The sequence below is a fragment of the Lissotriton vulgaris genome, chromosome 11 (assembly GCF_964263255.1).
Source record: "Lissotriton vulgaris chromosome 11, aLisVul1.2, whole genome shotgun sequence".
NCBI lineage: Eukaryota > Metazoa > Chordata > Amphibia > Caudata > Salamandridae > Lissotriton > Lissotriton vulgaris.
The window spans coordinates 980,022,246-980,048,418 of NC_141699.1; the positions used below are offsets into that span (position 1 = coordinate 980,022,246).

At 49.1% G+C, this 26,173-nt stretch overlaps 1 protein-coding gene across 2 annotated transcripts in view; it reads right to left on the reverse strand.

Annotated features, from left to right (window-relative positions):
* Positions 1-926: 926 nt before the first annotated feature.
* Positions 927-26,173, reverse strand: part of SMC4 (structural maintenance of chromosomes 4) — a 512,503-nt gene continuing 487,256 nt past the window's right edge. For both annotated transcript variants that reach the window (XM_086944206.1, XM_086944207.1), the window contains exon 24: positions 927-1,434. In XM_086944206.1, the coding sequence (XP_086800332.1) occupies positions 1,258-1,434 (177 nt within the window). In that variant the 3' untranslated portion in view covers positions 927-1,257. The remainder of the gene's footprint in view (positions 1,435-26,173) is intronic.

The following is a 26,173-nucleotide window of genomic DNA, read 5'->3' on the forward strand; positions in this document are numbered from 1 at the left end:
ATCCAGAAAAAAAGCACACTGTTTTGACGACGTCAAGGTAGGCCAAAAATGGGCCGAGGTGCTGTACTCCGGATCCACATGAAAAGGAATAAACTGATGTCAGCACATTAGGGGAGGGCTTATATGGACTCTGTCACACCGATGCATGATGTTGTGCGGTGCTGCCTGGGCCCTTTACCAACACACAGAGGTACTGCTGTAGAAAAGTTTCCTGATCCAGTTTGGGGATACTTCTACGGTTAGGAGTCTGCGGCTAGACGTTTCTCTCAGATAGATGTTGGAGCGGAGCTGCACGACATCACATTCCGGGTCCAGTCTGACACCTGGGGGATATTCACAAAGTGAGTAGTCTGCACTTAAAAGTACCCATCATTTTCCTTTGGGGATGATCCCATAACTGAATTAAATCATATCAGGGTCTGCCAAATAATTTTGTAGTATTTAGTGACTTAGAGAAACAGCCACTTACTTGACATTGAGTCTTAAAAGGAGACATCCAACATCATTTCCGAAACTTCGCTGGCTGGCTATATGGTATTAGGAAGTCTATTTCACTAGCCTCCGTATTCATTATAACTCTGTACTTGTACAGTTCATTTATTTGCATAAAACTTAGTACTCATATGGTACACAGACATCTAAACACATGTGATCCGCTGGCTGTCAGGCATTCGCTAGAAGAATGATACCCATAGGGGAACTCATTACCAGTATCTATCAGTTTCCCTGATGCTGAAAAGAATCTTTGATACAGAAAGATTAATACTATGCTGCTATTTAAATACAATGATTAACATCTGTGGTGGATGTATGGTTTTATACACAAATGGTCTTAGCAGCACATCAAAGGTAGGCCAAATTTGGCTAGCCATCACACAATCATGTTATGACCTGCACATGGATTCTACTGCTCAAGAAAGTAAACATTACTGGTTAAAATATTTTATTCAATGTTACTGTACAAAATATGCAGATGGAACAGTAAAATGAAAAACGAGTTTGTCACACTGACTTGAAATTTATGTATATGCACGATCCACATTCACTCAAATATTTACATTTTTGTCTCAAAGTTGATGAATTTTACATTCGGATTAATAATTTGGAATACAATTAACCTTGTAAAAAGGCAAAAGGCGGCAATACAATAATTTAAAAGAAGGAATATTAACAATGACCAGGAAGAGAGGGGTATCCCTTTGAAAACATCCAGGCAGTAGATTTCTTTACAAGGACAAGTCTTTAACAGTTAAGTCTTCAACAGCAGCCAACCGAATTAAGCTCAGCAAGTCCTTTTGATGCTATCACTTTAGGGTTTGTTGCAACACTTTTTGTTGTATTATGGGTCTTGTAAATTCCAATGAGTCTGTCAGCAATTTCAAACATGTTGTTCCGCAGAGATATAATTATGAATTGTGCATTTTTTGTTTGCTCCTGAAAAAGAAGACAAGCATGTTTATGGAAGAATGGGCCAACAACCTAAGGCAAGCAACAAATTGTATACAAGTGCTGGGGTTTCTAATAAATAGATACCTTGAAGGGTGCATTGCTAAGCTTTGGTAAAGTTCATTTATGGGGGATACTCTTACCTACCAGAAGAATATTCACCTTTCAAATCTTCCCAGGCTCCAGACTGGATTTGGAGAACAAATTGCAGAAGCTACTGCGTCCTGGTATGTCGCCCCATTGACAACATGAAACCGGGCTACATACAAGTGTCACCCACGGACATCAGTTTGCCTCCTTTTTTCCACACCTTCGGTTGCAGAAATATGAATGAAAAGATGTATTGCCTGGCTGTGAATTAGTCTTCCTTGAGATCTTATTCCTCTGTTAAGTCCACTCCACAGATAGGGGATCTAGGTGGTTGAAGAGGAATCTATAAGTAGAAAGAGTATCCACTAGACAGAGTGTTAACAGCAAATTATTATTAGGATGAATACTTCTACCAGCAGAGTTGTCCCACTTGAATGTTATGTTGATTTGAATAGCACACTAATCACCGAGTGTGTATCCAGGGCTTGGCCATGGTACATGGTTCCAAAACACTTATACAAAGAGCCAGGCCTTCAGCTTCTTGAGGAACTCAATAAGTGAGGAGGAGGCTCTGATGTGTTAAGGGAGGTCGATTTATGTCTTGGATGAGATGTACGAGCAACTACTTTTGCGGATGTGAACCATGTGTGAGGCAGGTGTCTGGTGTGAAAGTATAAGCAGCTGTTCAGGTATTCTGGGCCTGTTGTGTAGTGCTTTATATGTATGTGTAAGAAGTTTAAATTGTCTGCGCTTGTGAACCGGGAAGCTAGTGAAGCTTCTGGAGGTGCAGTGTGATCTGGGTGTGGCGTGGGAGGTTTAATATGAGCTTTGCAGCTGGGTTTTGGATTGTCTGGAGGTGTTTGGAAATTCAGGCGTAGATTGTTGCTGTAATACAGCCTGCTGGTGATGAGTGCTTGGGTGACATTCAGCCTGGTGCTCTGAGGCAAACATTTGAAGATCTCTCAAAGCATACACAGCATGTGGAAGCAAGAGGTGCGCACTACGTTGACTTGAGCCGTCATGTTGAGCTTGTTGTCTAGAATGATCCCTACTATTCTTGTGTGGTCTGTGGATCTTGGCCGTGGAGGCTACTCTGCTGAGGCAGAGGAGCATCATCCCACTGCTCACAAAGCAGTTTAAAAGAAAAAATAAAATGATAGAAATTATTATTTTATTTTTAGTATCAGCCAGGTTAGGGCGGGGATCCCATTATGTTGGTGAGGAAAAGTGGTTACTGCACTAAATTCGGCATGACGGTTTGGCCAGCAGTCTTGGGCTGACCAAACTGTCATGCGCACTTTGCATGTTCCCCACCAGGCTGGAATACACAGCCTGGTGAGGAACATGCACAGGCTCCCTGATCCCCTCATGGCATTCAGACCAATCACAATGCTGCATTGCAGCGTTGTGATTGGCTTAGGGGACCAAGGGTGCTTACTGTTCGCACAGAAGCCAGGACGGAGGAGAGACGACTTGGAGGGACATGGCGTGCACCTGTTCGGGAGTCTGACGGACCCGGGTATAGCGGGTAGGCCGCAGAACTCCCCGGCTCCAGAGGAACCGCAGGGGCGGAGCCCCTGTCCCCCTCATCCACCTCCAGGGAGCGACGGGGGGACATCGGAGAGCGAACACGCTTCGACTTTTTTTATGGAGTCACTTACCGGAATCTGAAGGCGAAGACTTAGAGCCCGAGGAGCGATTGCTCCTGTCCCGCGAGCAGCCTCGTGAACGGCCCCTATTCCCGGAGCGGCGGTGAGGAATGCCGGACTTCCAGCAACTTCTGGCGCCGTTCCAGCAAGGCCTTCGGGCCATGGCCCGACCGACTCGGGAGTCATGATCGGTCTCCAGGCAGTAGAGGCACACATCGTGGGGGTCAGCCATTGACATGTTACGGCTGCACGACCCACAAGACTTAAATCCGGGCATCCCTACGTGCACCAGGAGACAAGAGGAGACAAAAGTCTCAAAAGAGTAGTCAAAAAATGACTGAGGCACATGCTCTATCTGGATCTGCACTTTTGGCGTGGAAAAAGAAACGGACGTCAGCGCGCATGGGTGGCGCCTAAGTACCCTCTGTGACAATCTCGGCGCGGAAGATGCCAGTGACTGACGCGGAGCCGCAAGATGCCACCTACGGACGTACAAAGGAACTGCTAGCGAAAAAACTTTCCAGATCCAGTCTGGCTCCTAGGGATATTCTAAGGTAAGGAATCTATCACTAATGTGTCTCTTTCAGATCTTTGAATTTCCCAGGAACAGGATGGATCCGGAAACTTTTTGCTGAGAAATACCCCTTGCGCGCAACGTCTGGTGGCTCCATTTGGTTCTGCATGACATCGGCAGAGTCGGTTATGACGTTGCGGTGCTTATATAGGTGCCACCCAGGTGTGCGGACACAGTACTTTTTGTATTTTCCACCCCAGAAGAGCAGAGCCACATAATACCAGACGTAATCCTGGTCAAACCTAGGGCCTCGAAAAGGAGAACAACCCTAGCCCTACAATATCAGCCCGCAAAGCAGGAAGGCATAGGTGGGGCTGTAAGGAATCTGCAGCTAGATAGAGTCCATACCAGAGTTACCGAAGGTAAGTAACTTGATTATCTGATAGAGACTTCTAGCTGCAGATTCCTTACCTTTGAATCAGATCAGCGAGCCATTTCATCCCGGCAGTGGGTTGCGGACCTAAGTCTTGCAGGACTGAACGGGCAAAATGTCCGTCCATGCATACTTGCCCATCAAAGTGGCTGATCAGGAAAGTTAAAGACAAAGTATGTACTACACAGCCAAGAAGTGCCGTGCAGCCCAGGGTTAGAATATTACCCAACAACTTCAGAATTTTTTAGAAAACTTTTTGTATTATTTCATGAGAAACATGGCATCAAAATAGACACTCCATCACAACAGTACAAAAACATGAAAAAATATATACAAATATATACAAAAGTATATCACAATGAAGGTAACGTACACTTGCAGGAATGATGAAGAAACATATAATCAAAGTATTGTAAAGACACCAACTGTTATCAGCAATATGAATTCAAAAGCACATGATTGCAAATTAAACACTTATTTTCAAATCATTCAAGAAATAAAGCCAGTCCTTTGATAACAAAAACCTGTGAACAGGGCGGTACTAAGATGGAATAGCCTGCCTGTCACTCAACGCCTGTGAACAGTAATTTGTACGAAGTTGCAGATAGGGCCCACGGTAGTGGTATGAGTTTGTCCCTAGCTGCACCCTTGGTTCTTGACACAGGCTGGGGGTCAACGCGTTTCGAACCTTGTTTATTCTAGGTTCTCCTCAGGACGAGGACTGGGTAGTGATGTACCTGGAAAGTAATGTGGGGAGGGTGTCAACAGCTGTATAAAATGTATATATTATTCGCAAAATAATATTCAAACTGACTACCCATGAATAAATGTGATTACCTTCTCAGCCAACACATTGGCTGCGTGGAGAGAAGGAGGGGAACCACTGGAATTATTCTGAAAGAACAAGAGTGGGGGGCTATCAGAATATGCGTTTCGAAAAAATGTGTCACGCATGGACGGGTAAGGCTGATTAACATAATACCTGGAAATGATGTCAAAGATGCCGTAATCAAAGGCGCCCAAGGCGAGCTGTGTTAATCAGCACGGACTCACATTCTCTTTTCGTGGTGTTAGTGAGATGAAGAAGGCTGGGGAGTGAAAATATAAAGTAGGCAAGTTCAAACACCGGGAAGGAAAATAGTTTGCGCTTCAAAAAAAAGGGGGGTTTAAAGACAAAGTCGTTTCCTACCTGCACACGTTGTGCGCTGTACGGAGGAAAACGAGCCCCAGTCTGTTTTCAAGCGTCAAGGAGGGAATCAATCTCTCGCTGTCAGCTATAAGTAAACACAGTTCGTGAGATGAAGCACTGGCGGAGCCGCGTTAGGAATGATAGTTACAAAAAGCGGCAATTAACTTACTTAGAGCCTTCTGTAGTTGGAGTCCGAGATGGTTCAAGTCTGCCGGTCGAGTCAGATTGGTGAAGCGGCGCCGCCCTATTGCAATCTACTTAAAGGCGCGGCAGCTTAAGCCAGAGGAAACGGTGCAAAGGATCTTGGTCCTTGCAGTCCATAGAGTGTAGGGAATTATTAATTTTGAAATCACTGGGGTATTTGCGTATTTGTACATGTTGCCTACATGTGATTAGCTGGCTATGTAAAAATGATCCAGGAATTCATTGCTCATTTCAAAAACACATTAGAATGCAAAGTGATAATTAATAAATTAAAAGAGAAATGCACTCTGGATGTATCATTTCTATCACAATGGCAAAACAACAACATTTCAAAAATTCAAAGTGACAATAGATGTTGACCCCTGTACACTATGGAGATTATCATTAAGAGCAGGATATTACTGTACCCGTCTCGCCCCATAATAATTTCAGTGTTTTTTAGGAAAGATAACAGCAGAGAGTATAGAGAAAGTAAGGAATACAGATTACAGCCACAGCGTGGCAGCTCAAAGAAGGTCCATTTGGAACTGAGCAAGATTAGACTCCTAGGTTGGACAGTTCAGACATCTCATTTAACCCAGTGTTCGAAGTGTCAAATTTTAAAATGAGATACGCCTCTTTTTGTGACAAGCGTGCATCTGGGTCACCACTGCCACCTCGAATCACTGCCAGAACGGTCCATCGCATGTCATTCACTGTGTGTTTTTGTTGCAGGAAATGGGACACCAAGGGTGCCGTGAGGATCTTATTGTTTATACGGGACCTGTGTTGTATAATTCTCTGGCAAACTTCCTGCGTGGTCTTACCGATGTACAGCTTTTTGCAGGGACACTGAATGGCGTACACCGTATACTTGGTCTTACAGTTGGTGTGTTCTTCATGGCGCCAGAACTTGTTCCCATCAGTGAAAAGTGAGCCTTCGATTGTAGTGTGGCAGGCAGTGCACGTACCGCACTTGCGATGTCCCTTGACTGGTGTTGACCCGAAAATGGTGGTCTGGGTGTCTTTTTTTGTCGGTGGCCTGGTAGAGGTAATCATCTGGCCAATACTCCGATTCTTCTTTAGGGCAAACAATGGTGTGCCAGCATCTGGTAAGATCTCCTCAACCAGATGCCAGCTCTTCCTGATGATTTTTTGTAGTTCACTGGTATGGGGTCCAAAGGTTGAGACACACAATCCTCTGAGTGGTGGTTCTCGATCTCTTCTCCAGGAGATGTTCCCGCGGAGTCCATCTGGCTCTCTTCATAGAGTGTTTAAGCAGCTTCTGCGGATAGCCTCTGTCCTGTAATTTGGCCTTGAGGACCTGACCGTGGAGCTCAAATTGTTGTACTGAGGAGCAATTCCTCCTCACCCGGAGGAACTGGCCATACGGGAGATTGTCCCGAAGGCTCCTCGGGTGGTAGCTCCTATAATGGAGAGCGTTGTTCTTGTCCGTTTTCTTTTGGTAGAGATTATGGTCAGAAATGAAGAACTCACGTGCTCATTATACCAAAAGAAAACGGACAAGAACAACATCTCCTGGAGAAGAGATCGAGAACCACCACTCAGAGGATTGTGTGTGCTGGCACACCATTGTTTGCCCTAAAGAAGAATCGGAGTATTGGCCAGATGATTACCTCTACCAGGCCACCGACAAAAAAAGACACCCAGACCACCATTTTCGGGTCAACACCAGTCAAGGGACATCGCAAGTGCGGTACGTGCACTGCCTGCCACACTACAATCGAAGGCTCACTTTTCACTGATGGGAACAAGTTCTGGCGCCATGAAGAACACACCAACCAACCTAGGAGTCTAATCTTGCTCAGTTCCAAATGGACCTTCTTTGAGCTGCCACGCTGTGGCTGTAATCTGTATTCCTTACTTTCTCTATACTCTCTGCTGTTATCTTTCCTAAAAAACACTGAAATTATTATGGGGCGAGACGGGTACAGTAATATCCTGCTCTTAATGATAATCTCCATAGTGTACAGGGGTCAACATCTATTGTCACTTTGAATTTTTGAAATGTTGTTGTTTTGCCATTGTGATAGAAATGATACATCCAGAGTGCATTTCTCTTTTAATTTATTAATTATCACTTTGCATTCTAATGTGTTTTTGAAATGAGCAATGAATTCCTGGATCATTTTTACATAGCCAGCTAATCACATGTAGGCAACATGTACAAATACGCAAATACCCCAGTGATTTCAAAATTAATAATTCCCTACACTCTATGGACTGCAAGGACCAAGATCCTTTGCACCGTTTCCTCTGGCTTAAGCTGCCGCGCCTTTAAGTAGATTGCAATAGGGCGGCGCCGCTTCACCAATCTGACTCGACCGGCAGACTTGAACCATCTCGGACTCCAACTACAGAAGGCTCTAAGTAAGTTAATTGCCGCTTTTTGTAACTATCATTCCTAACGCGGCTCCGCCAGTGCTTCATCTCACGAACTGTGTTTACTTATAGCTGACAGCGAGAGATTGATTCCCTCCTTGACGCTTGAAAACAGACTGGGGCTCGTTTTCCTCCGTACAGCGCACAACGTGTGCAGGTAGGAAACGACTTTGTCTTTAAACCCCCCTTTTTTTTGAAGCGCAAACTATTTTCCTTCCCGGTGTTTGAACTTGCCTACTTTATATTTTCACTCCCCAGCCTTCTTCATCTCACTAACACCACGAAAAGAGAATGTGAGTCCGTGCTGATTAACACAGCTCGCCTTGGGCGCCTTTGATTACGGCATCTTTGACATCATTTCCAGGTATTATGTTAATCAGCCTTACCCGTCCATGCGTGACACATTTTTTCGAAACGCATATTCTGATAGCCCCCCACTCTTGTTCTTTCAGAATAATTCCAGTGGTTCCCCTCCTTCTCTCCACGCAGCCAATGTGTTGGCTGAGAAGGTAATCACATTTATTCATGGGTAGTCAGTTTGAATATTATTTTGCGAATAATATATACATTTTATACAGCTGTTGACACCCTCCCCACATTACTTTCCAGGTACATCACTACCCAGTCCTCGTCCTGAGGAGAACCTAGAATAAACAAGGTTCGAAACGCGTTGACCCCCAGCCTGTGTCAAGAACCAAGGGTGCAGCTAGGGACAAACTCATACCACTACCGTGGGCCCTATCTGCAACTTCGTACAAATTACTGTTCACAGGCGTTGAGTGACAGGCAGGCTATTCCATCTTAGTACCGCCCTGTTCACAGGTTTTTGTTATCAAAGGACTGGCTTTATTTCTTGAATGATTTGAAAATAAGTGTTTAATTTGCAATCATGTGCTTTTGAATTCATATTGCTGATAACAGTTGGTGTCTTTACAATACTTTGATTATATGTTTCTTCATCATTCCTGCAAGTGTACGTTACCTTCATTGTGATATACTTTTGTATATATTTGTATATATTTTTTCATGTTTTTGTACTGTTGTGATGGAGTGTCTATTTTGATGCCATGTTTCTCATGAAATAATACAAAAAGTTTTCTAAAAAATTCTGAAGTTGTTGGGTAATATTCTAACCCTGGGCTGCACGGCACTTCTTGGCTGTGTAGTACATACTTTGTCTTTAACTTTCCTGATCAGCCACTTTGTTCTGTTTCTGGAATTTTGAGGTCCAGGTTGGTCAGCGGTAGGACCCCACACCTCCATTGGTGTACTACTTGCCCATCAAGGCAGTAAAGTTTTGCGAACGTGTGCAAAGATGCCCACGTCGCTGCCTGACAGAGGTCTTGGACTGGGACACCCCGAGCCAAGACCGTAGTCGCACCCTTTCCCCTGGTGGAATGGGCTCTTAATCCCTCAGGGGGCTGGTTCTTTGCCAAGGCATAACAAATCTTGATGCAGAGAACGACCAAGCGAGAGATGGTCCTTTTCTGCACTACCCTTCCCTTCCCTTCTTTGCTCCCACGGGTCCCACAAAGAGCGTCATTCACCTGGAACACTCTTGTGCGGTCAAGTTAGAACGATAATGCTCTTTTGGGGTCAAGTCAGTGGAGAAGCTACTCTTCCTTAGAGGGATGCAGAGGAGCAAATTAGGTGGGCAAAGTGATGGACTGGCCCAGATGGAATGGGGCCACAACCTTTGGCAAAAAGGACGCCCTGGTGTGAAGCGCCACCTTCTCCGTAAAGGACACAAGATAAGGAGGCAAGCTGGATAACGTCTGCAATTCACTCACCCTCTAGACAGATGTAATCGACACTAAGGATGTTTTGATGGTCAACAGCCGGATGAGACAATAGTGCAAAGGCTCAAAGGGAGCACACATCAGGTAAGTGAGGACCAAATTAAGGTCCCACTGCAGCATGACAAAGGGCGTGGGTGGGAACAAATGAGCCAGCCCTTTTAGAAATCTATTTACAATAGGAGATGGAGAGAGAGGGCTGGTCTGGCAGCCGCAAAAAAGCACAGAGCAGAATGGACACCCTTAAGAGTTCCCAAGGCAGAGCCCTGCTGGGCAAGGGTTAGAATGAATAAAAGGACAGAAGAAAGAAGCAAAAAGAGGGTCAATTGACCTTACTGTACAGTATAATACAAATTTCTGCCAACGGCAGGCGTATACAGTCTTAGTGGAGGAACGCCTGGTCGCCAGAATAACGTTACAAACTTCGGGAGGAAGGTCAAAGTCTATCAACTGTTGCTGCTCAATTGCCACGCATGGAGGCGTAGAGTTGACAGGTGGAGGTGGAGAACCCTCCCCCTGCTGCTAAGGGAGAAGATCCCCTTGAAGGGGCAACCTGATCAGAGGATCGACACTACTTCGCAAAGGCGTACAAGAAGCCTGAGCTCCACTCGCGCCATAAGGCTTTGCCGAGCGTTAGCTGCCTTGGAAACTCCAGTGCGGAGTATTGCTGACACTGGGCGTTCTCTTTGGAGGCGAACAAATCTAACCAAAGTTCTTCCCACTGCTGAATGACCTTGCACCACCTCCGACCAGAGATGCCACTCGTGATCCGCTAGGCATCGACGGCTGAGTTTGTCCACCCTGGCGTTCAGAGAACCTACCAGGTGTTGAGCCACCAGGTTTACATCCTGCTGTTCCAGCCATGTACAGATATGCAGGGCTTCTCGACAAAGAGTCCAAGACCCCACCCCACATGTTGCAGTATCACATGGTGGTGGTGGTGTCCATTAACACCTGCACTACCCTTCCTTTGACAGAAGGAAGGAATGCCTTTAGAGCCAGACAAATCGCCCAGAGCTCCAGAAGATTGATGTGGAACCCGGACACTCCCAGAGAGCACAGGCCTCTGATCTCCACCGCTCCCATGCGGCCGCCTCATCCCAGAAGTGATGCATCTGTCACCACTGTGAACTCTGTTTGAGGAAGGGAGAGGGCTCCCCCGCTGACTCAATTCTAGCCTGTTAGCCACCACTGCAATTGGTGTGCAGTGCCCTCTTAGATCTGGAAGCAATCGGAGAGATTCCACTAATGCTGCGCCCACTGGAACTTCAGGTCCCACGGCAGCGCCCGCATATACCACCTGGCATGATCCAACAGCAGGATGCCTGAGGCCGTGAAGCTTAGCAATCTCAGGGTCATTCTCACCAAAAACCAGGATAGAGGCTGAAACCTCAGTATCATAGTCTGAATATTCCGGACTTGCTGCTCGGGAAGATAAGCCAGAAACCGCGCTGTATCCAGAACTGCTCCGATGAAAAGGAGCTTTTGAGTGGGAATCAGGTGTGACTTTGCCACGTTGATAGTGAACCCCAGCAAGTGCAGGAGGTCCGCCGTAGCCTGGAGGAGGGAAATGACAGCCTGGGGGGAGCCTGCTTTCAACAGCCAGTCGTTGAGGTAGGGGAAGACTGGATCCCCTGAACTGGGCAGAAGAGCAGCGACCTCCATTATCACTTTCATGAACACCCGAGGGGCACTGAAAGGCAAAAGGGGAGCACAGTAAATTGAAATTGCTCATGGCCTACCATGAACTTTAGGTAACGCCTGTAGGCTGGCAGGACGGGGATGTGGAAGTAGGCGTCCTGCAAGTCCAACACTACCATCCAGTCTCCATGGTCGAGGGCAGACAGGACCGGAGCTAATGTCAATATTTTGAACCTCTCCTGGAGGAAGCAGTTGGCGTCCCTGAGGTCTAAGATAGGACGCAGGCCTTTGCCCTACTTGAGTACCAGGAAGTAGTCCGAGCAAGAATCACGACCCACTTTTGGGACAGGGAGTCGCTCAATAGCTCCCTGACGGAGAAGGGCCAAGGGATTCTCCGCCATGCAAGGGAGTGGTAGTCTTGAAGGAGAGGGCGCAGCCCCTTCGGACTATCTGCAAATTCTACCTGTCCGACGTGATGTTGTGCCAGTGGGGGAGGTGTGGCGGATCCTGTAGCCCACTGGTAACTGGTGGCCCTGAAAAGTCAGACTAGGAAGGTTTGGAGGCTGCTGCAGAGGGGGACTGGCCCGCCTGTTGGGCCCCAGACCCACGGTGCTGCGTCCCACGTCCTCAGCCGCACAGAGGCTGGGTAGCTTGTGCCAGCCTTTGGCCCTGGGTGAACACGGTGGGGCACCCCTTCCGTAGCTACAAAAGGGCCAAAGGCAGACTGAATGGGGCGAGAGGTGACAGTGAGGCCCAAGGATCTGGCCGTAGCTCTAGAGTTCTTGAAGCACTTGAGCACATTGTCCGCCATGACGCCAAACAGGGGACGGCCATCAAAGGACATGTCCAAAATGGTCAACTGGATATCCCAGGTGAAGCCAGTGGACCTAGCCAGGTGTAGTGCCTCAAGGCTACCGACTTAGAAATCAGTCTACCCAGTCAGTTGGCGGTATCCAGCCAACATCGAATGGTGATCTCTGCCTCCTCTCTCCCCTCTGCGACTGCACAGGAGAGTACAGCCTGGGTCGCCTCTGGGCACTATGGCAGCACTTTCACAACTGTGACCCGCACAGAGTGCGTGTAACAGCCCAAGAGACATGCGGTGATCACAGACCGCAGTCTTAAGCTGGCAGAAGAAAACAACTTCTTCCCAAGATGGTCCAGCTTCTTGGATTCCCTATCTGGGGGAGCAGTAAGAAAAGCCCCTTTGGACGTTGAGGCTTGGACCACCAAGTTCTTGGGGGTAGGGTGTAGAGAGTAAGATCAAGTCGCCCGGGGCTGGGCAGTGGCGTCGTGCAATCATCCTATCCACAGGAGCCCCTGTGCTGGGTTTGGACCAAGTGCCCAGAAGGATGCCGGTGAGAGCCTCATTGAACAGCAGCAGAGGCTCCTAAGAGGCCACTGCCAGCTGAAGCACCTCAGTCAGGAGAACAGTCCCGACTGCCACTGTAGGTACAACACAGCAGGTGGAGTTTTTAGAGTTTCAGAAAGGTTGGGCGCACTACCTAGTGTGAACGTTAAGGTGTGAAATAAACTTAGTATAGGATGCTCAAAAGTCCGTGAGAAACGTAATAGTTTGGAGAACAGAAGACATTTTTGTCCAACACAAAATAAATTAAAATTAGAGTTCTCCATTTCAAACCTATTGTTAAGACATTGTGTGATGTTAAAGAGTTCTAGGTTTTCGCAGACAAAGAATTAGCTGCATAAACGAAGAAAGGAGCACCACAGACAGTCTAGTGTATCAACGTGACATGCACCTTAAGAGTCGTTATTGACAATGTGCAGTAAAGTGTGTGCATGCAAGCCCAACTTTAGACCAAAAAGGTTGATGAAATTATTAGCGCGTTCAGAGATTCGCATACTTTAAGACACGACCTAATGTCCTATAGGTCTCGATCGGTGTGTCTATACAGTCTGATTGCTGCAGTAGAGAAAAAGACAAACGAGGGCAAGGATAAGTAGGTGGGGTGGCAAGGAAGGGAGAAGATACACCTTGGAAATCACCTAATAGTGTTTGTCCTTGGTGATCCGTTTCAAAATAATCCATATGTCTGCCATTACATGCAGACCTGAGTATATAACCTAGCCTCTCACCGTGGAAGTACAGGTAATCCTACTCGAATTTTGAAGGTACGGGTATTGTAGGAAATTAGAGGAAGGGATGCTTCCGTTCTCTAAGGAGGTTCCAGGTGTGGTGGTTCCTTCCTATGGGAGAAGTAAAAACAAAGGGGGCCTGTGTGTGTCAGAAATATCTCCAATTAAATTATTCACGATATCTAGAACTGACATGGAAGCCCTGTAAGACACCACTCACCGTAGCTGGGAGTAGTAAAACGAAGCACGTTCGTAATTGTCTCAAAATGGTGAGTATCCCATCAAATCAGTATTCACGAGCAGTGTAGTTAAAAACTGGTATTGTCGATGATGCAAAAATGATGGAAAAATGATGAAAAAGATGGAAAAATATATATAAAATGTATTTAAAAGGCCGTGTGTTTAGATTTCATAGTGTGTCAGATGTTTACGAATGATCAAAATAAAACTAGAAAGATCGATTATGATAACTTGATATCAGTGTGCATCAAGCCTCTGACCGGGAGGGGATGCTAAGTCAGGTTCCGGTTCTGGTGGGTGCTACCGGATACCAGACAATCTGCAACGATTTAGTCAAAATGCAGCATCAAAAGACGGTCCTAGATAATTGTTAGTTGGTTTTCGCCATGTTTAAACCAGAGAGAAACTCACCGTAAGCGTGGTATCCCTCCTCCTGTGGTTCCCGGTCGCCGTTTTCCTGATACGGACACGTGACCGGAAATGGAGTGGGATTATATAGTTCCCAATACTGAGAGACTAGAGCGTGAACCAGAAGGTACCAAAAGTACTGTTCGGTGTCTGTCAACGCTGGTCCGGCTCCAAATCGACAGGGAGGCCGGGGTCAACACTGGCCAGGGACAAAACCGGCATTGGAGGTGGCGGAGGCGTCGTCAGAGGGAACAACGCAGTGGGAGGTTTTGTGAAGTCAACCAGCACCGATCCAGATCACGGCCTGGATCCCTGTAGCACCAGAGCAACTGCATCGAAGGCCTAGCGCACCCAGGTGCGTCTGCTGGGCCCGAAGGTGTGCCGGCAGAGTCGGGCTGCTTAAAGATGGAGTGGAGGGCTTCGTAAAATGCACAAATCTGGGCAGGGGACGCTACAGCTCCCAGAAAGGGAGGGAAGCTTGGAGCACTCCCAGTAGGCTCAGAAGGCGAAAAGCTTCGCCTTCTTTTTGTGCTCTGCCTTATCAGTTGACGAAGACTTCAAGGAGGAATTATGGTGGTGGCTCTGCAACCTCCCTTTCGACCTGGACCTCGAGCAGCACGGAGCCGACTGCCAGGCCTCCAAAAGTTTTAGGGATCGCTACCGAAAAGACTTCGAGTCCATCGCCCAACAGTCTGAGCACAACTTTCGGTCGTGCTCGTGCTCCAGGCACCAGATGCACACAAGGTGCGTGACCGTGAGCGAAATACACTTGTGACAGAAGTCACAAGGTTTGAAGCCGGTCCAAGAATGAGACATCCCTATGGGCGCCAGGAGTCGAACGACTCGAAAAAGAAGTCAACAAAAGTTGGAAAAAAGTGTTAGTCGAAAAATGACTAAGGGTACCACTCTCTCCGGATATGCGCTGGCGGGCACAGAAAAATAAAGAACTGACGTCAGCTCGCAGGGGCGGCATCTAAGTAGATACCGCAACATCATACCGGCAATCACAACGCCAATGACTAAAGCGGAGTCGACAGACTTCACCTATCGACGTGCAGGGGTACTGCTTCGAAAAAATTTCTCTGGATCCAGTCTGACGCCTGGGGGTAAATCTAAGGCAAGGAATCTATAACGAATAGTCTCTTTCAGATACACACTGACAACTGGTGCGCCACAACTAAGGCCTTGTTGGGGAGTTCTTATCCCTAGAAATCAGTTCGCAGAGTGGGTAGGATGGGTGGGGCGGTAAGGAATCTACAACTAACATATGTCTCTACCAGATACATTGTTACCGAAGGGAAGTAACTTGTTCATCTGAAAGAGATTGTTAGATGTAGATTCTTTACCTTTAATTAGATACCCCAGCAAAACCACCCCCGGAGGGTCTGCAAAGCACAAGTTACTACTTGTGTAACAATATATCTGTAAGAGACATTAGTTAGTGATAGATTCCTCACCTTAGAATATCCCCAGGCGTCAGACTGGATCCGAAAAGTTTTGCGTAGCAGTACCCTTGCGCGTCGGTAGGCGTCGTCTGCAGCTCCGCGTCCGTCGTCGGTGTAGGAAGGTACCTCCTGACTATGGTTGCCCCCAACTTTTTGCCCAGTGTTTTAGCTGGTTTCCGACATAGTCGACCTGGGACCCTGCCAATCAGGACCCCAGGCCTACTGCTCTCTCTGTAAAATGGATTCCATGTACCCTAGGTACATTTCCAATTGGTACTGGGCCACCTTATCAGACCCTGTAACTCAGGGCATAGGTGTACCCAGGGCCTACCAGGGGCTGAAGCATGTATTATGCCACCCCTGGCTGGCCTCCCAAATTTGACAACTGGCTGCATGACAGCTGGGGCAAAGTCGTGTAATCACCCTTTGCTGTAGATATAGTATACCTATATCTAACCCTAAAAATGGACACACAGATTCCTATCAGTCACTCCTATGTCAGGCCTTGACAATCCTGAAGGCAGAGTGCTTGGAATCGTGTGAGATGGTGCTCTGGCATGAGCTGAGCCTGTCTGCAGCGTGCGGAACCAAGTCCTAATAGCTGTTCCATGATAACGCATACCATATACTCTTAAGTGCATTATAATCCTCGCGGTTAAATGCTATCTTTGGTATTGCTTTATCAAAGCATGTCGAGTAAGGTGTCATACGAATTGGAATACTAACCCCTCGCCAATTCTGGCGACGGGGTTAGCATTCCACCCTTCTAGAGGGACACGACATGTATGTAACTGTGAACCCCGGTTAAAGTTAAACGAAGCCTCAGCTCCACAAAATGGATGCTGCCACCACAGACACGAGTCTGACCTCCTGCTGCTGGGAGTCCTTCCAGCGAGGAGAGCTTGGACAAAGGGTTTCCTGTCCGGGGCGGTGCTAGCACCATCCCAGACAGGGTTTTGTGTATCCTGGGTAGGCAGGGCTTTACAGGAAGGTGACTGCTGAGTGGCACCCCGGTGCTCACTACGCATAGGCCGGTCAGAACCAGTTCCAGGGGCACACCAGCCCCTGGCCTGGGGAAAGTCCGGCATGGGAGAGGGGTGTAACCACCCCCCTCCTAGTCCCACCCATAGGCAGGACCTAGTCACCGGGTTAGCCCCTTTTCCTAGTATAAAGATAGGAGCGGGCCCCCTGTCCAAATTAGATCATCTTTGGAATCAAGACACGACTTTCTGCGAAAGGACATCAAGATTTCTTCTTCAAGATTCTCCCTTGTGGCTAAGGAGTAGTCACCCTGCATCCGCAGGCACCATCAAGAACACTGCGGTCTGCTGCAAGTCCTTCCTCAGGAATCCGACGACACAGCACGACGAGACCCGGCTTCCCTGGCACCTCTGACCTCTACAGCCAAGCTGAGAACCGTGAGTGCGACGAGACCTCGAGGGACCGACGATCGCCAAGACTGCACGACTTCTTCACAACAAGCCCGCCGAGTGTCCCTCTGGTGAGTGCTTTGGGGTCCGAGAAGCCCCGACCCTGAGCAGCTCCAGCACCGAAGATCAGCCTCCCAGCATCTCCACGATCTGCGTGGGGCCCTTCTGCTTTTTGCTGCTCACCGCGTTGTTTGGCTACTAGCCCGCTGGCTTGTGGCCTTCTGAACGACGCCCGACGACATCACTGCTGCTGGTCTGGTTGCTCCAGACTGGCCCTTGCTTCCTTCCACAAGAGAAGCACCCCGGACCCTCCTGGTCCACTCCAGACGCCATTTTGAGTCCACCGCGTGGGCTTGAATTGGCCAAGGCTTTGTTGCCCAATCCTGGGTCCAGCGACGCCGACAGCTTCATCCATCGTGGGACAGCTCGCTCCTCCATCCTGGTCGCCGACAACGCCTCCTGGTCCGTGAGATCTGCAGAGCACAGCGTCGCCCACTCACCTAGTCGAGGTGACTACCATCCGGTGCCCTCCTGGTGCCACCTGACTACTGGCTAGTAGTCACGAACTTGGTCCCCTCTGCTTTCAGGTGTCATCTATCTTCAAGATCCAGGCTTGGATCACTTCGAACTCTCTTCACTGGTCGCCTGCCAGCATCTTTCTTCCAGGCTCCTGGTCCGTCTACGAGGATTCCCGACGTCTTTTGAGACCTATGCAGCTGCAGCCCCTGGGCTAGGTAACTTCGGCATTTCGGTGCCCCAGCATAGCCTCACTATCCAAGGGTCAGAATCCACTTTCGTTTTCCTCCTACCAGGTCGGGTTTGCCCGAGAACACTAACTTTGTCTTTACTAGCTACCATAGACTTTGTCCCGCATCACGCGTGAGAGTGCACACTCTGCACCCGAGTCCCCTGGGTCTCCTAGAAGTAATCTAACGATTCTATAGTCAAGTCCTAGCGATTCCAAAGCCTATTAGTACTGTACTTACCTGCTAGTAATTTCGCATTCCACTTTCAGAGTATATGGTTTTCCGTGCCCCTCGGGCATTTGTATATACTGTGCTAACTTAAGTATTTTTGTAAGAGTTTTGTGTTGTGCTTAGTACCCTGTCCTCATAAAGAGTACAGGGCTGTTGTGATTTTAATAAATACACTGTTTATTTTCATAACACTTGTGTGGTGTCCTTTCACTTGGTGTTCAAAGGGTATATGTGTGGTATAACAGCTGGCTTAACACGCCCTCTCGAGTCTTTAGCCTTAGACTGCTCGTATCCATGCTACTAGGATAGCTGGTCTATAAGGTTGACTTACAACCAATCATCAATAAGGGTTGCTGGACTGATACATAGTGTTCACTAGAATAGTGAGCACTGCATATCAGGCCACCTTCTCACATTGGTGAGAAGCGGTTGGGATTTGAGCTTGCTGTTTTACCACACGTATCCTAAGAATATCTTGTTGAAAGATCACATAAGTACTTTTAGGTACATATAACTTAGCTTAGAATACTCTGAGTTCTACTGAACCAGCTGTTGCAGCTCCTCAAGGCTTAGCACACCTTGGCTGTAACTCTTAGCAAGGGATCAGTAGGTAAACACATAGTGTAGGTAGGTGCATCACTTACACCACACTAGAATCAGCATGTCAGACAAAGGAGGAAACTCTGAGTCTCCCCTTGTGTCAGTGGACCCTCCACAGGTCACTTCCAGATATGCTGCTCTTAGCTTCCAGGAGATGAGACAAGTGTGTACCTCCAGGAAGTTGAGACAGGGGTCTAACCCCACAATCCCATTTCTGATTGGTCTCTTAGAGACTTATGATGCTAAGAAGGCTGCCAACACAGATCCTTCTCATCCAGATGGGAGTATGCCCTCCTTACAGGGTCCCTTTGATAACCATGACCATCCCCTCCAGGAGGCAGATGATGCTGAGGATGAGGATGAGTTGTCAGGGGATGAGGCAGACAAAGGTCCAGAAGTAGTTAGTCAGCTAACTAGGGACAACTTAAGCAGGCATGAGAATGGTACTAGGAGATCCCTGGGACCCCTCTCAGGCCAGCTTAACATTGGGAATGAACGAGTTAGGTCTCTATCAAGAGGCTCTAACAGATCCATTCAAACCAATGGCTCTCAGGCCTCTGCTCTGAGGAGGATGACCTCCCCTCAGAGGAGAATCTATGAAGCCAAGGAAAGGGAAGTCAATCTGAGGATTGCAAGGGAAGAACTTGCCCTGGCCAAAGAAAGACTTGCCTTTGCTAGAGAGCAGGAATTGAGTGGGTCAAAACCCACTGGTGGCAGCATAGTACCTAGCAATAGGGAAAGGAGTTTTGATACAAAGCACCTGAATAAGATAGTGCCCCCCTTTAAACAAGGGGATGACATCCACAAATGGATTACTGCTTTGGAGAGGGCCTGCACTGTGCAGGGTGTTCCCCAGAGTCAGTGGGCAGCTATCTTGTGGCTCTCCTTTGAAGGTAAAGGTAGAGATAAGCTCCTCACTACTAGGGTGGAGGATGCTAACAATTACCAAGTCCTGAAGAATACACTGGTTGATGGGTTTGGTTTAACCACTGAACAGTACAGGATGCTGTTCAGAGACACCCAGAAAACTCAGTCTCAAGATTGGACTGACTTTGTTGATTGTGCCACTAAGGCTTTTGAAGGCTGGCTACTGGGTAGTAAGGTTACTGATTTTAAAGGATTGTACAATCTAATTATGAGGGAGCAAATCTTAAGTAATTGTCAGAACCAGTTATTACACCAGCACCTGGTAGACTCTGATCTGACCTCTCCACAGGAATTGGGTAAGAGGGCAGACAAATGGGTCAGAACCAGGGTCAGGCCTAAGAACCAGGGTGGTGACCAGAAGGAATCAACCAAGCCTCAAGAGAAGGGTGGGGATAAATCCACAGAGAAGACTTCCCAAGGGCCCCAAAACTCCAACAAGGGTGGTGGGTCCCAGAACACTCCTTCAGAACAGAAGAAACCTTATTGCCATACCTGTAAACAGGTGGGCCATTACAAAAGTGATGCCAGTTGCCCTAAAAATGGCAATAAGGAAAACATACCCCCAGGTAATACTCCCAGACCTCCTGTTACCACTAGTGGTAATCCCCCAGGTGGTGGGAGTGCCCCCAAGAATGTGGTGGGCATTACTTTGGGAAACCAGGAGGACTATGGCCTAGCCAGGTCCCCTAACAACACTCTTGTCTGTGAGACTGGCATGGGGTTTGCCAACTTCACTACTGGTCCCCACATTTTGGGAAAGTATAGACAAGAGCTCCTAGTCAATGGTCAGAAAGTTGAGGCATTCAGAGACACAGGGGCCAGCATCACCATGGTGATTGACCATCTGGTCCCCTCTGCTCAACTGACCCCTGGTTTTACTTATCAGGTGACAGACATTCATGGAGTGAAAAGAAGGCATCCCATGGCAGTAGTCAAGCTCAGCTGGGGTAATGTCACAGGGCCCATGAGAGTGGCAGTGACAGATAACCTACCTGTAGATTGCTTACTGGGGAATGACCTGGAACTCTCAGCATGGGCTGAGGTGGAGCAAGAAACCCACTCCAGGATGATAGGCCTATCCAGAAAGGTTAGTGGGGCAGTAATAGCTACAGCCCCAGTCCAAGCACTAGTCCTCCCTGAAAAGGTTGGAAGAGCAGTGGTAGCCACTGCCCAGGCTCAGACAGACTTTCCTGAACAGGATAGGAAGGCTGTGACAGTCACAGCCCAAACCCAGACTGAGTGCCATCCTGAAAAGGTTGGCAAGGTTGAAATGGTCTCAGCCTCTACTCAGACAGATAACAGTGTTGTGAAGCCTGAAACTATGGATCACTCCACTCAGACAGAGTATTGAGGAGGAAGAGAAATCTCCCTCCCACCAGACTCTAGGAAAGGATCAGCCTCCTCAGGGAACTGACCTGACCCCTTGTGAAGGAACTGCCCCAGAGGTAGTCAGGCCTAGCCTGGCAGAGCCCCTGATGTCAGTGGACCCTTCCAAAGTGGGACCCAGTCTGGAGCAGGTAACCCGCCCCTCTCTACCCTGCCTCAGTCAGCCTAGGGCTGAAGAGGTCAGGGAGGCCAGTGGTGGACCCCAAGGGACCCCCTGTCCAACAGAACTCCTTAATCAACAGATTAGGATCACTGAAGCTGGTAAACATAGCCAAGTGAAAATAAATCAGACTCCTGAGGGATCCCCCTTAAAAGTAGTTAGGGACCTGCCACAGCTGGACACTGGTGGGCACAGCCAAACATGGGGCCTAAAAACCCCAAACCTGACCTGTCCCTCCAGTAAGCCAAACAGAGGGACTCAGCCTCCAGCTTTAGGTAGCCAGAGGCTGACCCTGAGAGCTCAGTGCATCTCAGCTAAAGAAAGAAAGGCACATGATGAATGGTGATTGGAGGAAGTTGAGCCAAAAGGTAGAGGAGCCTCACTTCAGTACTCCATCCCAGCATCAGCCTTTTTCTTTCCCAAGACACACCAGAGACAGAGATTCCCTATGGTGGAGACCCTCAGATACCCTTAGGGTGAGGGGTTGCTTAGTGGACCATGACACAGGGGGAAACCAAGCCAGAGCTGGTCCTTCCTTATATGGCCACTTAAGTAATAGAGGCTTACCTGGACAAGGATAGCCTTATCTCCTTTCGTTTGATGGGGGGGGGGGGGGTTGTGTAGGAAGGTACCTCCTGACTATGGTTGCCCCCAACTTTTTGCCCTGTGTTTTAGCTGGTTTTTGACATAGTCGACCTGGGACCCTGCCCATCAGGACCCCAGGCCTACTGCTCTCTCTCTAAAATGGATTCCATGTACCTTAGGTACATTTCCAATTGGTACTGGGCCACCTTATCAGACCCTGTAACTCAGGGCATAGGTGTACCCAGGGCCTACCAGGGGTTGAAGCATGTATTATGCCACCCCTGGCTGGCCTCCTAAATTTGACACAACTGGCTGCATGACAGCTGGGGCAAAGTCGTGTAATCACCCTTTGCTGTAGATATAGTATACCTATATCTAACCCTAAAAATGGACACACAGATTCCTATCAGTCACTCCCATGGCAGGCCTTGACAATCCTGAAGGCAGAGTGCTTGGAATCATGCGAGATGGTGCTCTGGCATGAGCTGAGCCTGTCTGCAGCTTGCGGAACCAAGTCCTAATAGCTGTTCCATGATATCGCATACCATATACTCTTAAGTGCATTATAATCCTCGCGGTTAAATGCTATCTTTGGTATTGCTTTATCAAAACATGTCGAGTAAGGTGTCATACGAATTGGAATACTAACCCCTCGCCAATTCTGGCGACGGGGTTAGCATTCCACCCTTCTAGAGGTACACGACATGTATGTAACTGTGAACCCCGGGTAAAGTTAAGCGAAGCCTCAGCTCCACAAAATGGATGCTGCCACCACAGACACGAGTCTGACCTCCTGCTGCTGGGAGTCCTCCCAGAGATGAGAGCTTGGACAAAGGGTTTCCTGTCAGGGGCGGTGCTAGCACCATCCCAGACAGGGTTTTGTGTATCCTGGGTAGGCAGGGCTTTACAGGAAGGTGACTGCTGAGTGGCACCCCGGTGCTCACTACGCATAGGCCGGTCAGAACCAGTTCCAGGGGCACATCAGCCCCTGGCCTGGGGAAAGTCCGGCATGGGAGAGGGGTGTAACCACCCCCCTCCTAGTCCCACCCATAGGCAGGACCTAGTCACCGGGTCAGCCCCTTTTCTTAGTATAAAGATGGGAGCGGGCCCCCTGTTCAAATTAGATCATCTTTGGAATCAAGACACGACTTTCTGCGAAAGGACATCAAGATTTCTTCTTCAAGATTCTCCCTTGTGGCTAAGGAGTAGTCACCCTGCATCCGCAGGCACCATCAAGAACACTGCGGTCTGCTGCAAGTCCTTCCTCAGGAATCCGAGGACACAGCACGAGACCCGGCTTCCCTGGCACCTCTGACCTCTACTCACCTCTACAGCCAAGCTGAGAACCGTGAGTGCGACGAGACCTCGAGGGACCGACGATCGCCAAGACTGCACGACTTCTTCACAACAAGCCCGCCGAGTGTCCCTCTGGTGAGTGCTTTGGGGTCCGAGAAGCCCCAACCCTGAGCAGCTCCAGCACCGAAGATCAGCCCCCCAGCATCTCCACGATCTGCGTGGGGCCCTTCTGCTTTTTGCTGCACACCGTGTTGTTTGGCTACTAGCCCGCTGGCTTGTGGCCTTCTGAACGACGCCCGACGACATCACTGCTGCTGGTCTGGTTGCTCCAGACTGGCCCTTGCTTCCTTCCAAAAGAGAAGCACCCCGGACCCTCCTGGTCCACTCCAGACGCCATTTTAGGTCCACCGCGTGGGCTTGAATTAGCCAAGGCTTTGTTGCCCAATCCTGGGTCCAGCGACGCCGACAGCTTCATCCATCGTGGGACAGCTCGCTCCTCCATCCTGGACGCCGACAACGCCTCCTGGTCCGTGAGATCTGCAGAGCACAGCGTCGCCCACTCACCTAGTCGAGGTGACTACCATCCGGTGCCCTCCTGGTGCCACCTGACTACTGGCTAGTAGTCACGAACTTGGTCCCCTCTGCTTTCAGGTGTCATCTATCTTCAAGATCCAGGCTTGGATCACTTCGAACTCTCTTCATTGGTCGCCTGCCAGCATCTTTCTTCCAGGCTCCTGGTCCGTCTACGAGGATTCCCGACGTCTTTTGAGACCTATGCAGCTGCAGCCCCTGGGCTAGGTAACTTCGGCATTTCGGTGCCCCAGCATAGCCTCACTATCCAAGGGTCAGAATCCACTTTAGTTTTCCTCCTACCAGGTCGGGTTCGCCCGAGAACACTAACTTTGTCTTTACTAGCTACCATAGACTTTGTCCCGCATCACGCGTGAGAGTGCACACTCTGCACCCGAGTCCCCTGGGTCTCCTAGAAGTAATCTAACGATTCTATAGTCAAGTCCTAGCGATTCCAAAGCCTATTAGTACTGTACTTACCTGCTAGTAATTTCGCATTCCACTTTCAGAGTATATGGTTTTCCGTGCCCCTCGGGCATTTGTATATACTGTGCTAACTTAAGTATTTTTGTAAGAGTTTTGTGTTGTGCTTAGTACCCTGTCCTCATAAAGAGTACAGGGCTGTTGTGATTTTAATAAATACACTGTTTATTTTCATAACACTTGTGTGGTGTCCTTTCACTTGGTGTTCAAGGGGTATATGTGTGGTATAACAGCTGGCTTAACACGCCCTCTCGAGTCTTTAGCCTTAGACTGCTCGTATCCACGCTACTAGGATAGCTGGTCTATAAGGTTGACTTACAACCAATCATCAATAAGGGTTGCTGGACTGATACATAGTGTTCACTAGAATAGTGAGCACTGCATATCAGGCCACCTTCTCACAATGACGCCCAAGTCCACGTCGGCGCAAGGCTACGAAAAGAATTTCCGAATGTTGCTGACGCAAGGGAGATATTCACAAGGTGAGGAATCCACACGGCAGATGTATCTATCAGAAATTCCTGTAGCTGGGCCGGAGTCGCAGACTGATCCGGGAAGGGCAGGTAGGCCAACATAGACTGCTTAGGCTTCGCCGGAGCCGCGGGGGAGGCACCAACAGTGCGGGAGGCACCAACAGTGCGGGTCCGACACCAACATCATGCGATGACAGCCCCCGCAGGACTTTAAGCCGGGCATCCTTACGGCACCAGGAGTCAATCCACTCAAAAAATAGAGACTCTGGAGCCCCTGATCCGTGCAGATGAGCTGCGACCACCGCCATTACCTTTGTGAAGGTAGTGATGGTGGACTGGCCCGCCTGCTGGTTCCCAGACCCGCGAGGACACTGGGTCCCACGTCCACACAGGCTGGACAACTTGCATGTGCCAGTGGCTAGACTTGACCGGACATTGTTGGGTGCCCCTTCCATAGGCCCGAAATGGACAATAAGAAGACTGGAGTGGACGGGAAGGCACAGAGAAGCCCAAAGATCTGGCCGTAGCTAGAGTCTTAAAAGTACTCGAGCACCAAATCTGCTTCAACGCTAAAAAGACGATGGCCATCAAAGGTGATGTCCATCACGGTTGAGTGGACGTCACCCGAAAAGCCAGATGTCCTCCACCAGGCGTAGTGTCTAAGGGCTACCGACTTGTTAATCATTCTGCCTTGTGAGTCGGTGGTATGCAGTCCATACCGAATGACAAATTTGGCTGCGTCGCTCCCATCCTCAACTGCCTGGGTGAGAACAGCTTGGGCCTCCTCCGGGCACTGAGGCACCACCTGCGTGACCGAATCCCAGATGGTACGCGAGTAGCGGCCAAAGAGGCTTGCAGTATTCACAGACCACAGTATCAAGCTGGAGGAAGAGAACAATCTCTTCCCAAGATGGTCCAGCTTCTTGGATTCCCAATCTGGAGAAGGGGAAGGGAACACACTTAGAAGAGGAGGCTTGGACTACCAAGATCTCAGGGGAAGGGTGTTGGGTCGGGAACACTGGGTCGCCCGGGGCCAGAGGGTGGCAGCGGGCAATTGTCTTCTCCACAGGAGCCCCTGTGCTGGGCTTGGAACAAGTGCCCAAGAGGACATCAGTAGGGCTTCATTGAATGGCAATAGGGGTTCGGAGAAGGAAGCCGTAGGCTAAAGCACCTCTGTCAGGTTAGTCCTGACTGCCACTGAAGGGAGCTCAAGGCCAAGGACCTCGGCCGCCCTTCTCCCCACCACAGCATGGGACGCTCCCTCTTCGGTAGCCACGGTAGGTGGAAAAAGCAAACCAGTGTCTGGAGAGGTGTCCAGACCACTTGCATCACCCAGGTACTCGCCAGTCCGTTAAAGGGTCCAATGACCCCTCCCAGTCATCATCACCGTAAGGTTGATAGGGAACACCAGGGAAGAAAGTACCCTCTGGCATCGGTTCCAATGTCGGTCCAGCTCCATGTCCAACTCGGGGATGGGGATGGTGTAGGCCGTGGGCACAGCCAGCACCTGGGGCTTTGTCCAGAATCAGCGCAGGGGAAGTTCAAGGTAGAACGACCGGTGTCGAACCGGATCCAGGCCAGGATCCAACAGGGCCCTCGGCGCCAGCATCCAAGGCCTAGGACTCCGAACCGCTCTGAGGGGCTCGAAGGAGCACCGGTCGAGTCAAGCGTCCCAAAGATGAGGTATAAGGCCTCGTAAAACTGTATGCGTTGGGCAGTGGACGCTCCGGCTCCCAGAAAGGGTGGAAGGCG